General features: G+C 44.4%; 1 protein-coding gene across 3 annotated transcripts in view; it reads left to right on the top strand.

Annotated features, from left to right (window-relative positions):
* LOC146350733 (uncharacterized) overlaps positions 1-14,128 on the top strand; it is a 134,416-nt gene extending 120,288 nt beyond the window's left edge. The window contains exons 4-6 of one of the 3 annotated variants that reach the window (XM_084841898.1): positions 10,534-10,633; positions 12,700-12,792; positions 13,568-14,128. In XM_084841898.1, coding sequence (XP_084698024.1) covers positions 10,534-10,633; positions 12,700-12,792; positions 13,568-13,657 — 283 coding nt within the window. In that variant the 3' untranslated portion in view covers positions 13,658-14,128. The remainder of the gene's footprint in view (positions 1-10,533; positions 10,634-12,699; positions 12,793-13,567) is intronic. The other 2 variants (XM_084841900.1, XM_084841899.1) reach the window with 2 other exon arrangements.
* The last annotated feature ends 305 nt before the right edge of the window (positions 14,129-14,433 follow it).

Genomic DNA, 14,433 nt, shown 5'->3' on the forward strand with positions numbered 1-14,433 from the left:
ATTTCCTAACTCAGAAAGCAACGTATTTCAGCTCTAGCTTCTGCACTTTTTACTTTTTCCCCTTAGGTTGGGATTGGGAAGGGGGTGGGGGGAGAGGATAAATGTTCTTAATTAGCATCCTAACCTTTCCTAAACAGGTTCAAGGATATCTTGATGTTTTCAAAAAAGTGCTGTGAAAACACCACTGAATAATAGCGGCTGAGAAAGACTGCAACCTTATATACACTTACCTGGGAGTAAATCCCAATGAACTCAGTGGGACCTACATCTGAGTAGACATTTACAGGATTTGCTGTTAGGTATACAAAGGATCTGCTCCCTTCAAGGGAGATTATGGGGATGGGTGCCAAGTAATGATAAAAAAAAAAAGGACTTCCAAGGTTATAGACATCTATGTCTAAAATAAAAATGTTAACGCCATTCCAGATGTGAGACTGGAAAGTATTGTTCTTGGGGCATAAAGTAAAGACATCTAAGACTCACACATACTGTTAATCACATGTTGTTATTCTCTCTCTCTCTAGACCTAAAGCAGCTGTCCAAGCTGCAATTTCCAATGGGAGAAAGTCATGAGTAGAGATGCATCTTACCCTTCCCTTTCACCCATTTTCTGCTGGTTTCTCACCTTCCAAAACTGTATCCCCAAGCTTTGGGGGGAATGTGTGTGTGATGGTGGTGGGGATATGGAAACCCATTTATCTTCCTTGATGGGCCTAAATGTAGCATGGGGTGATTTGGAGGTGGAAAACCAGCACAGAGGGAAGAGTTAAGTTCACACAGACACACACACCTCTGTGCACCATTCTCTTCACATTAGAGACTGCAAGCAGGGTGGGTGCTTTAACATTTTATATGGGGGTGGGTGGGAACTAAACAGCATGAATGTAAAAAAAAAAACCACATGAAGAATTAAGGCACAGAGAGAGCCATGGTGGATCCAACATAGATGCGACCAACCAAGTCTGAAATGGGTATGTGTTGTAGGAAAATGGAGGATTCATTAACAACTTTCCTAGCCATGGATTTATCTTTAACAGAGAAAATGGCATGATGATAGATCACTGCAGTATTCAGCAGTTAAGTAGTTTGGAGATGGTATTCTAAACTCCATACTGAATGTTGAATAAGGAAAGGGGTACATAGGCTGAAGTTCTACCAGAGCCATGGACTGGTGACAGCATGACATTGAGTATGTTGTTGTCTTTCAGCCTCAATTTCCCCAATTGAAAAATGGGAATGATAGAAGCTTATAGGCCAGCTCACACACTCTCTTCTTAATGAGGCACTATGAGTAAAGAAGCTTCCTAGCACTTGTAGTAGCCAGTAGCTCAACAGCCACTACAGGCAGCATCCTGCATTCTGTCTAGTACTGCAAACTGCTGTAGTACTTTTCATCATGCCCATGTCTAAAGAACATTTCTGGTGAACTCAAAAACTTAACTCACTCTGTGATATATTTTTTAAAAATCAAAACCTTGGTCCTATGAAAGGTATTGTGCTACTGCTGCTGTCTGGGTTTCCTCTTCTTTTTCTTTTGACAAACTGTCTCCATGACTTCAAGCAAATTTTTGATTGCAACAGACAATAGGTCTTGTGTGTTGATGGAAACTTCCAGCATGCTGTAAGCCTTTCTGCAACCAAACCTAGAATCTTCTGGCATTGGGTCAGACAGAGGCCAGCTGAGTCAGGATGTCACACAGGCCTTCGATATCAAATATAATATATAAATATGGTGGAAGGATATAAATTCAGATCCACACGAGTTGAGAGGGAAATCCTGAATCCAGGTACTGGACATTAATAACACTATTTACAACTATTAAGATGATGTATCTATGTTACAGATTACCTCGTAGCAACATTTTGAGAGAGTTAAGTAAACCTGGGTTGTGCATTAAAAAATAAAAACAAAAACCTCCTCCATTCGTCTCTTCTAATGCTGGATTTAGTACAATGCCTGTGTCTTGCAAAGTAACATCATAAGCACTGAAAGCATTATTTGGACCATATTTATTTTAATAGCTCCTCTGCAGTTCTATATACATCAGTGTTCAATTGCTCAGAGTTTAGCTATACAATATATTGTTGTTGTTGTTGTTGAGTCATTAAGTCATGTCCGACTCTTCATGACCCCATGGACCATAGCATGCCAGGCCTTCCTGTCCTCCGCTCTCTCCCGGAGTGTGCTCAAGTTCATATTCATTGCATCGGTGATGCTCTCTAGCCATCTCAACCTCTGCCGTCCCCTTCTCCTTTTGCCTTCAGTCTTTCCCAGCATCAGGGTCTTTTCCAGGGAGTTTTTTCTTCACATTAGGTGGCCAAAATATTTGAGCTTCAGCTTCAGTATCTGTCCTTCCAATGAGCAGTCAGGGTTGATTTCCTTTAGGATTGACTGATTTGATCTCCTTGCAGTCCAGGGGACTCGTAAGAGTCTTCTCCAGCACCACAGTTCGAAAGCATCAATTCTTCGGCGCTCAGCCTTCCTTATAGTCCAGCTCTCACATACATTACTACTGGGAAAACTAGGGATGTCAGAGATTTCCGCCATGGATCTCAGGGAGGCCGAATGCCAGAGCATTAGGCCCCCCGAAATTGGTGGTGGAACGGTCTGCCCCCCCGCCCCCCTGGGACGGGACTTACCTTGGGCAGATCTTCCTGGCGGCGGTGGCTGCGGCGGCGGCTGCGGCGGCGGTTCGGTGGCGGCAGCTGCCACCGCCATTTCCAGTTAAAAAAAAAAAAAAACGTGATAGGCTATGTAAAGATTTACGTAGCCTATCACGGCTAGATTTTTAAAAAACACCATGATAGGCTATGTAAATGTTTACGTAGCCTATCACGGCTGATTTAAAAAAAAACAAAAATGCGCGTATGTAAATGGCGGCGCCCATGGGCGCCGCCATTTGCGTTCCTTATTTTGGTACGTCTTAGTCTATGTAAACATTTACGTAAAATGTTACGTAAACATTTACGTAAAAGCGTAGATGCTACGCTATTTGCATTCCCCTTATTTTTGCCGTCTTAGTCTATGTAAATGTTTACGTAGACTAAGACGTGCCAAAATGAGGAACGCAAATGGCGGCGCCCATGGGTGCCACCATTTGCGTACGAGCGTTGTTGTTTTTTCTTTTAAATCAGCCATGATAGGCGACGTAAACATTTACGTAGCCTATCACGGCTGACTGCAGGGACGCAAACAGCGGCGGCTACGGCTGCCACCATTTGCATCCCTGCTAGCCAGCGGCCGGATGTCTGGCCGCTGGCGGAGCCGGCCGGCGGCTCTGCAGAATCCCTGCGGAGTGGAGCCGGCCGGCCAGGATTCCGGGGGGGAGGAACGGAGCGCCTCCCCCCCGGCCACAATTCCAGGGGGAGGGACGGAATGCCTCCCCCCTAGCATCAGCATAATCCGCGGAAAGGTAAGTCACTTTCGTACAGCCCTAGGGAAAACCATAGCTTTGATTATACGGACCTTTGTCAGCAAGGTGATGTCTCTGCTTCTTACTCTGTTGTCTAGGTTTGCCATAGCTTTCCTCCCAAGGAGCAAGCGTCCTTTAATTTCATGGCTACAGTCACCGTCTGCGGTGATCTTGGAGCCCAAGAAAGTAAAATCTGTCACTGCTTCCATTTCTTCTCCTTCTATATGCCAGGAAGTGATAGGGCCAGATGCCATGATCTTCGTTTTGTTAATGTTGAGTTTCAAACCAGCTTTTGCACTCTCCACTTTCACCCTCAACAAGAGGCTCTTGAGATCCTCTTCGCTTTCTGCCATTAGGGTGGTATCGTCTGCGTATCTGAGGTTGCTGATAATTCTCCCAGCAATCTTGATTCCTACCTGTGATTCATCCAACCTGGCGTTTCTCATGATGTACTCTGCATATAAGTTAAATAAGCACGGCAACAGGGTGTCCAGTTCTTACTGTTGCTTCTTGACCCTCGTACAGGTTTCTCAGGAGACAGGTAAAGTGGTTTGGTACTCCCATCTCTTGAAGAATTTGCCACAGTTTGTTGTGATCCACCCAATCAAAGGCTTTAGCGTAGTCAATGAAGTAGAAATAGACATTTTTCTGGAATTCTCTTGCTTTCTCCATGATCCAGCGAATGTGGGCGATTTGATCTCTAGTTCCTCTGCCTCTTCGAAACCCAGCTTGCACTTCTGTAACTTCTCAGTTCACAAACTGTTGAAGCCTAGCTTGTAGGATTTTGAGCATCACCTTGCTGGCATGTGAAATGAGCACAATTGTACGGTAGTTTGAACACTCTTTGGCATTGCCCTTTTTTGGAACTGGAATATAAACTGACCTTTCCAGTCTTGTTGCCACTGTTGAGTGTTCCAAATGTGTTTACATATTGAGTGCAGCACTTTAACAGCATCATCTTTTAGGATTTTAAATAGCTCAGCTGGAATACTGTCATCTCCGCTAGCTTTGTTGTTAGTAATGCTTCCTAAGGCCCATTTGACTTCACTCTCTTGGATGTCCAGCTCAAGTTCAGTGACCGCACTATCACGGCTATCAGGGACATTAAGATCTTTCCTGTATAGTTCTGTGTATTCTTCCCACCTCTTCCCATGAGCAGATCTCATCTGCTTCTGTTAGGTCCCTGCCTTCTTTGTCCTTTATCATGCCCGTCTTTGCACAAAACGTTCCCTTGATATCTCCGATTTTCTTGAAAAGATCTCTAGTCTTACCCATTCTATTGTTTTCCTCGATTTCTTTGCACTGTTCATTTAAGAAAGCCTTCTTGTCTCTCCTTGCTATTCTTTGGAACTCTGCATTCAGTTGGGTATATCTTCCCCTTTCTCCCTTGCTTTTCTCTTCCCTTCTTTCCTCAGCTACTTGTAAAGCCTCATCAGACAGCCACTTCTTTTCTTTGGGATGCATTTCTTTTTCTTTGGGATGGATTTCGTTGCTGCCTCCTGAACAACGTTACGGACCTCCGTCTATAGTTCCTCAGGCACTCTGTCTATCAGGTCTAATCCCTGAAACCTATTCATCACCTCCACTGTATATTCATAAGGGATATGACTGAGGTCATACCTGAATGGTTTAGTGGTTTTCCCTACATTCTTCAATGTAAGCCGAAATTTTGCAACAAGAAGTTTATGATCTGAGCCACAGTCAGCTCCAGGTCTTGTTTTTACTGACTGTATAGAGCTTCTCCATCCTTGGCTGCAAAGGACATAATCAATCTGATTTCGATATTAACCATCTGGTAATGTCCATGTGTAGAGTCGCCTCTTGTGCTGTTGGAAAAGAGTGTTTGCTATGATCAGCGTGTTCTCTTGGCAAAACTCTATTAGCCTTTGTCCTGCTTCATTTTGTACACCAAGGCCATGCTTGCCTGTTATCCCAGTGATTTCTTGACTTCCTACTTAGCATTCCAATCCCCTATGATGAAGAGGACATCTTTTTTTGGTGTTAGTTCTAGAAGGTGTTGTAGGTTTTCATAGAACCGATCAACCTCAGCTTCTTCAGCCTCAGTGGTTGGGGCATAGACTTGAATTACTGTGATGTTGAATGGTTTGCCTTGGATTCGTACTGAGATCATTCTATCATTTTTGAGATTGAACCCAGTTCGATCCCAGTGGAAGCCAGGTCTCAGATAGCCAGCTCAGGTTGACTCAGCCCTCCATCCTTCTGAGGTCGGTAAAATGAGTACCCAGCTTGCTGGGGGAAAGGTAGTTATGACTGGGGAAGGCAATGGCAAACCACCCCACTATACAGTCTGCCAGGAAAACGCTGAGGAAAAACAGTGTCCCTCTAGGTGACTTGATGCTTGCACAAGAGGAACTGCTTTTCCCACCCTTTTGTTGACTATGAGTGCTACTCCATTTCTTCTAAGGGATTCTTGCCCACAGTAGTAGATATAATGGTTACTTGAATTAAATTTGCCCATGCTTGTCCATTTTAGTTTGCTGATTCCCAACATGAATCATGTGGAATAAGGAAAGATGGAATGACAAAGCAGACAGTTGCAATTAATACATGTTCCTTACATTATAACAGGCGTAGGCAACTTGGTGCTCTCCAGATGTTTTGGACTACAACTCCTATAATCACCCCGACTATTGGCCATGCTTACTTGGGCTTATGGGAGTTGTTGCTCAAAACATCTGGAAGGTACCAGGTTGCCTAACCCATCATTATGGAGACAGAATGGTAGCCATTAAAGCCATGGAAAAAAATGGTATCACCCTATGTGCAAACATACACTAAGATGCATCTTGGTGATACAAGAATGGCCACCATTAGAGATTGCAAGTGGTTACTGTTCTGTCCATGCAACTTTATTTCACAAAGGGAGTAGAATTTTCTTTCCCTTCTGTTTCATTTTCCCTATAGAGCTGGATTCCTTGTCTCTATCTATCTATCTATCTATCTATCCATCCATTCATTTCTTCAGAGAGGAAACTATGCAGGATTTGGTGCTGGTGCTGGATGTAGTCTTTTACAGTCTTATGCAAGAGATTTGAAGGCAGGGCAGTGCCAATTAATCTACATTAAAGAGAAATTAGCCAAATATTAAAACAATAGAAGGGGGACAAGGGGGAAATATTATCCCATAATGTCCTCATTAACCAGAGTGGTCTTGATGAGTGTTCCATCATGTGACAGTAAGTTTCTGGTTTCACTTCATTAGCAATGAGGTTAATTACTGGCAAGAAAGCAGGTCCTCCTTCTCTCCCGCCCCTAACCAGTCATGGGGGGGGGGATTCAAGCTCCCCTTACCAACTAATGGCTGCTAATGTGCCTCTATTTGTAAAGGTAAGACAGGTAGAACAAGGCAATTTTTCAAAGTGAAATGATATGAGTGCATTTTGTTTGGAATTGGGGTACATAATAGAAGACACTGGGGACAATCAGCTGATGTTAGAATACTTGGGTACATGTGTAACTAAAAAGAGCTTGGTGGTTCTAGAGAAATCACAGAGATCTGCTGAGACAAGGGAGGCCAATGGGCAGCTGGCAAGGGGATCTTTCCAGATCCCACGAGTCAATCTGTAGTCCTGGGCTGTCCTACAGACCTCTGGACAGTGTCCTCCTGATCTGTTTCTGCTGCAAGAGATTGGGGATTATGTTGTCAGTGGCTGCCATGGACTGAAGAAGAGAACTAAAATGGCAAACTGAGCTGGATTTCTTGGAAGGGTGCCCATCAAGTCCTCCCTTGCAACATGCCTGATAAGAGTGTGGTGATGATGAGCCATCAGAATCAGAGGAGAGGGAAGGGCAAAGCAACAGGAGGAAGAAGCAGCAGAAGTCATTCTGCCCAGGCTGAAACTAGTTGCCAACATCCTGAAGCCGACCGCCGTCCTGCCAGCTTCATCACAGATTTGGTACACATAGGTACCAAAGCCTGAATAGGGCCTCTCTCTCTCTCTTTCACTCTCTCTCTCGGATATCAGCAATGCTACTTTCAGCAGGTGATGGTTTAGTTATGTCCTCCATTTAGTTTATTTTGCTAATATGACTTCTTCATAGGGCTGTGCTGAATATTCTTCCCCCACTCTTTACTTTTAATCTGCGTGTAGCAGCTATGCCTTTTTAATTTTTACTCTAGAGTAGGTGCAGGGCCCCAGTTTGGATCAGGAACCTGGTGTGGGAAGTAGGGGGGCTTTTAAGATCCATATCAGGCCCTGTGTGCTTACTCTAGAGTAATATTTTTAAAGACATAGCTGCTAAACATAGCTGCTAGGCCCTGAGTCACATGGATGCTCTCAGCTAATCAGAAAAGATCATGGGATGACTCCATTATATATAGCCAATCAGATTTGGCTATGTAATGATGTCACTGAGATCAAATAGAATCAGTTGAGAGAGGGGGTAAATGAACTGGTGAACAAGCAGTGCCAAGTAATACAGTGTGCGGGGGGAATTTTTATATTGCAGGAAATATTCTCAATAGTAGAGACCACGGTGACTTCACACTTCTTGTTAATGTTCACCTGAAACTTTTTGTTTTTGTTTTAATTTTTATCTCACTGATTTGCATGTTCAGATTTTATTTTTTAAGTCTTTAAGACACAAATAAATTGGATATAAGCAAGCAACTGGCTTCAATGGAGAATGCCAAGAATGAGAATGTAAAAAACATTGCCTTCAGTCTTCTCTCCCAGGGGTTGCTCCCAATTTCTGTCAAAAATGCCTCTGGGCTGAAAGGTAGGAAAAAAATATATGCAAAAAAAGCAAAAGGCTCCTAAGATAAGTGCTGATGTAACAGTGGTACCGAGGGAAAGCTCCCGCAATCTCAAGCAAGAAATGAAAGCAAGGGATGCACACACAGAAGCAGGCATGCAGTGTTCACCAATCCAGGCATCAAGTTGACCTCAAGGTTAAGATGTAAATAGTTTGGGCTTGTACTGTTGAAAGGGCCCTGAGGGCCCGGAATGCATTTCCCAATCCATTAAAGCAAACCGTATGGAGGACTTGTTGTGTATGATGGTGCTGTTCAATGGGATCATCTGTTTCCCTGAAAACTTCAAAGTAGACACAGGCTAATGTCTTTAAACTTTGGCATGTAGCATTCCTATGGTTTCCAAAGGCAAAGTACTTGTCATCAATCAGGGCTGAGATGAAAATAAAAATAAAAATACATGTAACAGAAAAGCTCCTACAGTGGATGGACTCGCTACATTTATGGCTGCTGTCAGTGTCTTCTAATACAAATATGCCTAGGCAGATTAGAAAGAATGCAAAAAACCCACATCTCAGAATGGAGGAATGAGGCTCTTTTGACACAGGAGAACAGGGTGTTTCAGGTGCACAGTTGCAAATCTGCAAATTTGTCTTTGTACATTTTATAGAGAATGTTTAAATTTTCTGTTATGAATGCAAATTCGACCCCGCACCCCACCTCTTAGATTTGGTACAAAGCAGCTTCGTCTGTTCCTGAGGCTGAAGTTTGATTATTTGTCCTGTCCATGGGCTAGGTGGACAAATAGTACACTGGCTGCCAGCCATGCACCTGAGCATTTTATAACTATATAGTGGGGCAGAGGGGAGGCAGTTTGGAGAGTGGGAAAGTTAAAAGGTACCCCTTTGTCCTTTCCTTCCTCCTGAAATCCTCCTGTATAGTGAGGGTGGCCAACCTGTAATCCTGAAGATGCTGTTGATTTCCAACTCCCATCAGCCTCAGCCAGCATGGCCAATGGTCAGGGATGATAGGAAGTGTAGTCCAACAATATTTGGAAGGCTACAGGTTGCCCATCCACCCTGCTGTACAGTGTCGGGAGGTTTTTTTTAAAACTTCAGGGCACATATCCCCCAATCCCTACCCCCCCCATTCCAGCCTATTTGCTGTAACCTGCAAGTGATTTGAACAGACTAATTCCCTCTTCTTTCTGCTCCTCCAGTTTTGTTTTATTCTCCTTCAGTTAGGGATGTATGGATTTTGTTAAATCTGTTCCATCTGTGTTTCGCGCACTGCTATGCATCTTTCATTCTGTCATCCACTCATTGATAGAATTAGATTTTTTTGTATGAGAATTTCATTTATTTGCCAATGTGCATTAACGCTAATGTGCACTTGTGCAGGTGTACATCTGTGCAAATACCTCCCAAAGTTTTTTTTAAAAAAAAAACACTCTGGAAGTCAGAATCCATATGACTGGGAAATAGTCGGTCCACTGTGGAATTTGCAGGTTGGATTCATAGAAATCAAAACTTGTTTGAATCCATTGTGGATTTCTCTGAGATCCCTATCCTCAACTGACACATCAACTTTTCATACATCCTGGAAGCTCACAGGCCATTTTGGTGGTGCTGTTGTTTTAAAAAAATATATTCCTTGTAACTAGGGATGTACAAAAGTCACTTACCTTTTCGCACCTTGGCTTCACGGTGGGGGGGGAGGCGCTTCGCTTTCCCCCCCGAAGTTTAGGCGAAGGGGGGGAGGCTTCCCGCCTCACCCGGCCGAAATTCAGGCCGGGAGGGAGGCTTCCCGCCTCGCCCAGCCGAAATTCAGGCCGGGGAGAAGCGCCCCATCTCCCCAGCCGCTAAACAAAAAGTAAAAAAAAAAAAAAAAGACCCCGTGATAGGCTACGTGACGATTTACGTAGCCTATCACGGCTAGATTTCCAAAGTCAGCTGTGATAGGCTACGTAAATCGTCACGTAGCCTATCACGGGTGACTTTGAAAAAAAAAAAGCGCGTACGCAAATGGCAGCGGCCCATGGGCGCCGCCATTTGTGTTCCTTATTTTGGCACATCTAGTCTACGTAAAGATTACGTAGACTACGGCAAAAATAAGGGCAACGCAAATAGCGTGCCCTTATTTTCGCCGTAGTCTACGTAAATCTTTACATAGACTAGACGTGCCAAAATAAGGAACGCAAATGGCGGCGCCCATGGGCTGCCACCATTTGCGTACGCACTTTTTTTTTTTCAAAGTCACCCGTGATAGGCTACGTGACGATTTACATAGCCTATCACGGCTGACTTTGGAAATCTAGCCGTGATAGGCTACGTAAATCGTTACGTAGCCTATGCACGGGTGTGTGTGTGTGTGTTTTACTTTAGTTTGTTTTTTTTGCAATGGCAGCGGCGGCAGCCAGTCGGGAGACCGGCCGCTGCCCCCGCCCATGACGAAACGCTGCCGAAACGCCGCCGGGACCTGCCGCCAGGAGGGACATTCGCCAAAGGTAAGTCCCGTCCCGGGGGGGCGGGGGGCGGAGAATTTCACCACCGATTTCGGGGGGCCGAATGCGTTGGCGCTCGGCCCCCCGAAGATTCGGGGAGAAATTCTCCGCCATCCCTACTTGTAATTTACATAACTAAAGAATCCCCTATGTCTGAAGAAAACACAACATTATTTTTGGGTGGCCCCATTTTGCTGCCAAACTGACAGGGACTCAGGGAGCGATCCTATGGCCCACTAGACGCTGTCTAGAGGGCCATAGGATATGCTCATTTCCAGGAACCGACCTTGGAGCCCACGCTCTGAGGTCGGTTCCCAGAAAACCAACCTCCCCCATCGTCTGCGCTGCCTCTGAGGCAACACAGAGAAGCCCCATCCTCTGCACTCGTAAGAGGAGCACGGAGTGGCTGAAAAGGAGAGTTCCGGGGGGCATTCCGGGGCAAGGAGATGTGTCATATGGCAGCTTCCTCTCCCAGTCGCCCCTCCCCCTGCCGCTAGACAGCCAAAAACGGCTGCCTTGTGAAAAATAGCAAGGCAGGAGAGGCATGAGGGGAAAGATCCCTCCCTCCCCGTGCCTCTCCTGCCTTGCTTTGGATAGGTGGTTGCCTCTGAGTTCAGAGGTGGCCACCTATCTAGTTAGGATTGTGCCCTCAACCACCTGAATTCGTTGTTAGGGGGGTGATGATTTATGACTTTACCAACAAAACAGCCAGGACATTGGTTTTCTGTTTCACAGAGAAATTCTGTTTCCCTCATTAACAACCATTCCTTGCTTCTAGAAAGTACTTGACACTTGATACAGCCCAATCCTATGCATGCTTACTTAGAAGAAAAACCCACTTTGTTCAATGGGACACTTCCAAACAAGTAGTTACGATTGCAATTTCAGTCTCCATGCAGGTGATCTTTCTTAGTATCTGTATACAGAGAGAGACAAACGCATCTGTCTCTTCTGGCCAGAACAGACATTACTTTAAATCTGTGCCTAGCAGCTAGATCCTCTTTTTTTATTATTTTTACTCTACAGTAGGCACAGGGGGTCCAATCTGGCTCAGGAGTCTACCATGGCAGGTAGGGAGGCTTTTAAGCTCCAGATTGAGGGCCTTGAACTTACTCTAGAGTAAAAATGAAAACGAAATATAGCTGCTAGACTGTTTTGTCCCTAATAAGGAGACATAATTATGCAGTGTAAAAGGCATGTGCAGGACTGTATGGCCAAAAGTTTGGCTTTTCCCCATAGGCTCTAATTTATAAATAAAGGTTCTATTCCTGGGGGGGGGGGCAACTTGTGGCCCTCCAGATATTTTGGCCTACAACTCCCATCAGCCCTAGCCAGCATAGCCAAATCTGCAGGATGATGGGAGTTGCAGGCCAAAAGGTATGGAGGGCCACAAGTTGCTCATCCCTTCTCTACTTAGTTGCAAACCATTGTTTTAATTATTATACCAACCAGTTAATCTGCATATCTTGTTCAAGAAATATATGAATTTCAAAATGGGAAATGTGATTTACATCAATAATTCAAATCAGCCATTTTCCCCAGGCAATTTAAATCACTGATTTAAATCAGTCCTCTCAACTTGATGAATAAAAAGGCAAATGAGACCAAACAGACCAATCAAAGGAATAATTCTCTCCTGCCAACCTTGGCCAAGGTATTGCAAAACAGTGTGGCTGAATGCCAGATACATGGCACACCAGACCACCTGCATCAGTGATATGGAGATGAAAATCACCCGGAGGCTGCTGGCAAGAGCGCTCAGCATGAACTTGACAAACAGGCTGAGCATGTGAACCAGAGGCCACGTATACTTCTCACCTTACTGGTAGGGACTGAACTGCAAAGCTGCGGGAATGCTATTAAGTAGAGGGTATGCTGTTCGGTTGGGAATAAAATCCATTTTCTATTGATCGTTTAGAAAGCCCTTATGGATCATTTTAGGATGCAGGATGTGTTCCAGCCTGCACCAGAGGCAGCAATCACAATACGAAACAAATGCAGTGACCTGTGAGCATTTCTATGCATGAATGAACATGTCCACAACCCAGACACTTTCTCCTGCTTTGTAGGGGAGGAAATCTTCTATCTGTTCCCAGTACATGAGGTACGGAAAAAAATCACTGCCTGAGATGGATCAAAGTGAGCTCCTTGGAGGAAGGCTGGTATGCTGTGAAGACGAATCTTCAGATGTATGCTTTTCTGCCACTCAGGGCTGCAGACTGAAGAACTCTGAGGGCTATAACGTCCCCCAAATCTCCAGGGTGATTCCAGCCACTTAGGCAGTAACTGAAGCAGACCTTTGGCAGCCCATTGTTCTTCCCTAGCCCATATATATATATATATATATATATATATATATATATATATATATAATCAGCCTTCCCCAACAACCTGGCACCCTCCAGATGTGTTGGACAGAACTGCCATAATTCTCAACCAGTGTGGCCAATTTGTGCTACAACTCAACCAGAGGGTGCCAAGCCAGTCTAGATCCAAGCCCTTATCTTTCTGAAAGAGGCAGGGGATACATCAGTCAAGGAAATGATAGATGGTTCTACTGATGCAACCTACCTGTTCCTGAAATGATGCAGCACTCGTGGCCTGCAAGCAATAGAGGTCTCTCTCTGACAAGTAAGCGATGCATTTCTCTCATCTCAGTCAGCAACACCCAGGCATTCTCCCTAGGCTTGTTTTACGGTGTACTGCCTTGTGCTGAATCAGCACACATCCCTTCCATCCAGTCACCATGTCCTCAGCCCACACGGTTGCAGTGTCCTTCACTCCCATGTTTTCTCCCTCCACCTAATTAGTAACTTTAATGATGGCTTATTTAATGTCCCTGTCAGCCCCATGAATTATTATTGCTGCACAAAAGATCAGAGTGCAGCAACACCACTCGAGCTCACTTTAAAAAGTTCTTCATTTTGTCTTTCTCAGAACGAGAGCTTGGAGAGCAAACGTCTGACTCACAATAAAAGCAGCATCTTCTTTGACGGTGGCTTGTATGGAGAGGAATATCCCCATTGACCTAGATGACAGCAGCAGCTGCCAGGTCAAAAGGGGACATCAGTTTTGTGACTCGTTTAAGTTTCAGGACTGTACTTGATTATTAAAACTCTGCGTCATGCAACCTGGCACTGTTCATGATCTAAAGAAAAAGCAATTGGTAGAAAAGGTGCAGGGATCAATGTATTTCTAGTGTGTTTCAATCTGTGAAATGTTTCTTCATCAGGGGAATCTTTACAGTGAGAGAATTCCAAAGCACAAACATTGCATTGAGTTTGATACAAAATCACATTAAGATAGGTGCAATATAATAATAAAGATACTCTAGTTTTAAAATGGGCATAGTAAGTGAAAGATTTTTTAAATGACTTACAGTGCGATCTTATACATGTATCTTATACTCAGGGTTCAAAGTTTCAGGGAACTGGGGAGAAGATTGCAGGTGTAATATTTTATAAACAATCTAATGATTAAAATGTAAAGCATTATGGGAAAACACAAGGCTTAAAACTATCATTGTGGTCTGTCTGTGTGGTGTAGCCCAGAATGAGGAACTGAAGCCTTAACTAGATTTGTGATATCTCTGCCCCTCACAGAGGACAGAAGAGGAGAAGAGTTGCCACCTTTGTATTGGTCCTGCTCCTGTGTCTAACAGTGCCTGACACACAGAAATGTAGCAAGGGTAGATGTTTTGGCAGGGAGATACTGGAATGTGAGGGGCCTTGCTGAAGCCAATGGTAGGGCCAGCCCTACCATTAGGCAGAGTGAGGCAGCCACCTCAGGCACCAAATGCTGGG

This window comes from Heloderma suspectum, chromosome 3 (genome assembly GCF_057233095.1).
Source record: "Heloderma suspectum isolate Gila_16-S chromosome 3, 16-S_ref, whole genome shotgun sequence".
NCBI classification, from domain to species: Eukaryota; Metazoa; Chordata; class Lepidosauria; order Squamata; family Helodermatidae; genus Heloderma; species Heloderma suspectum.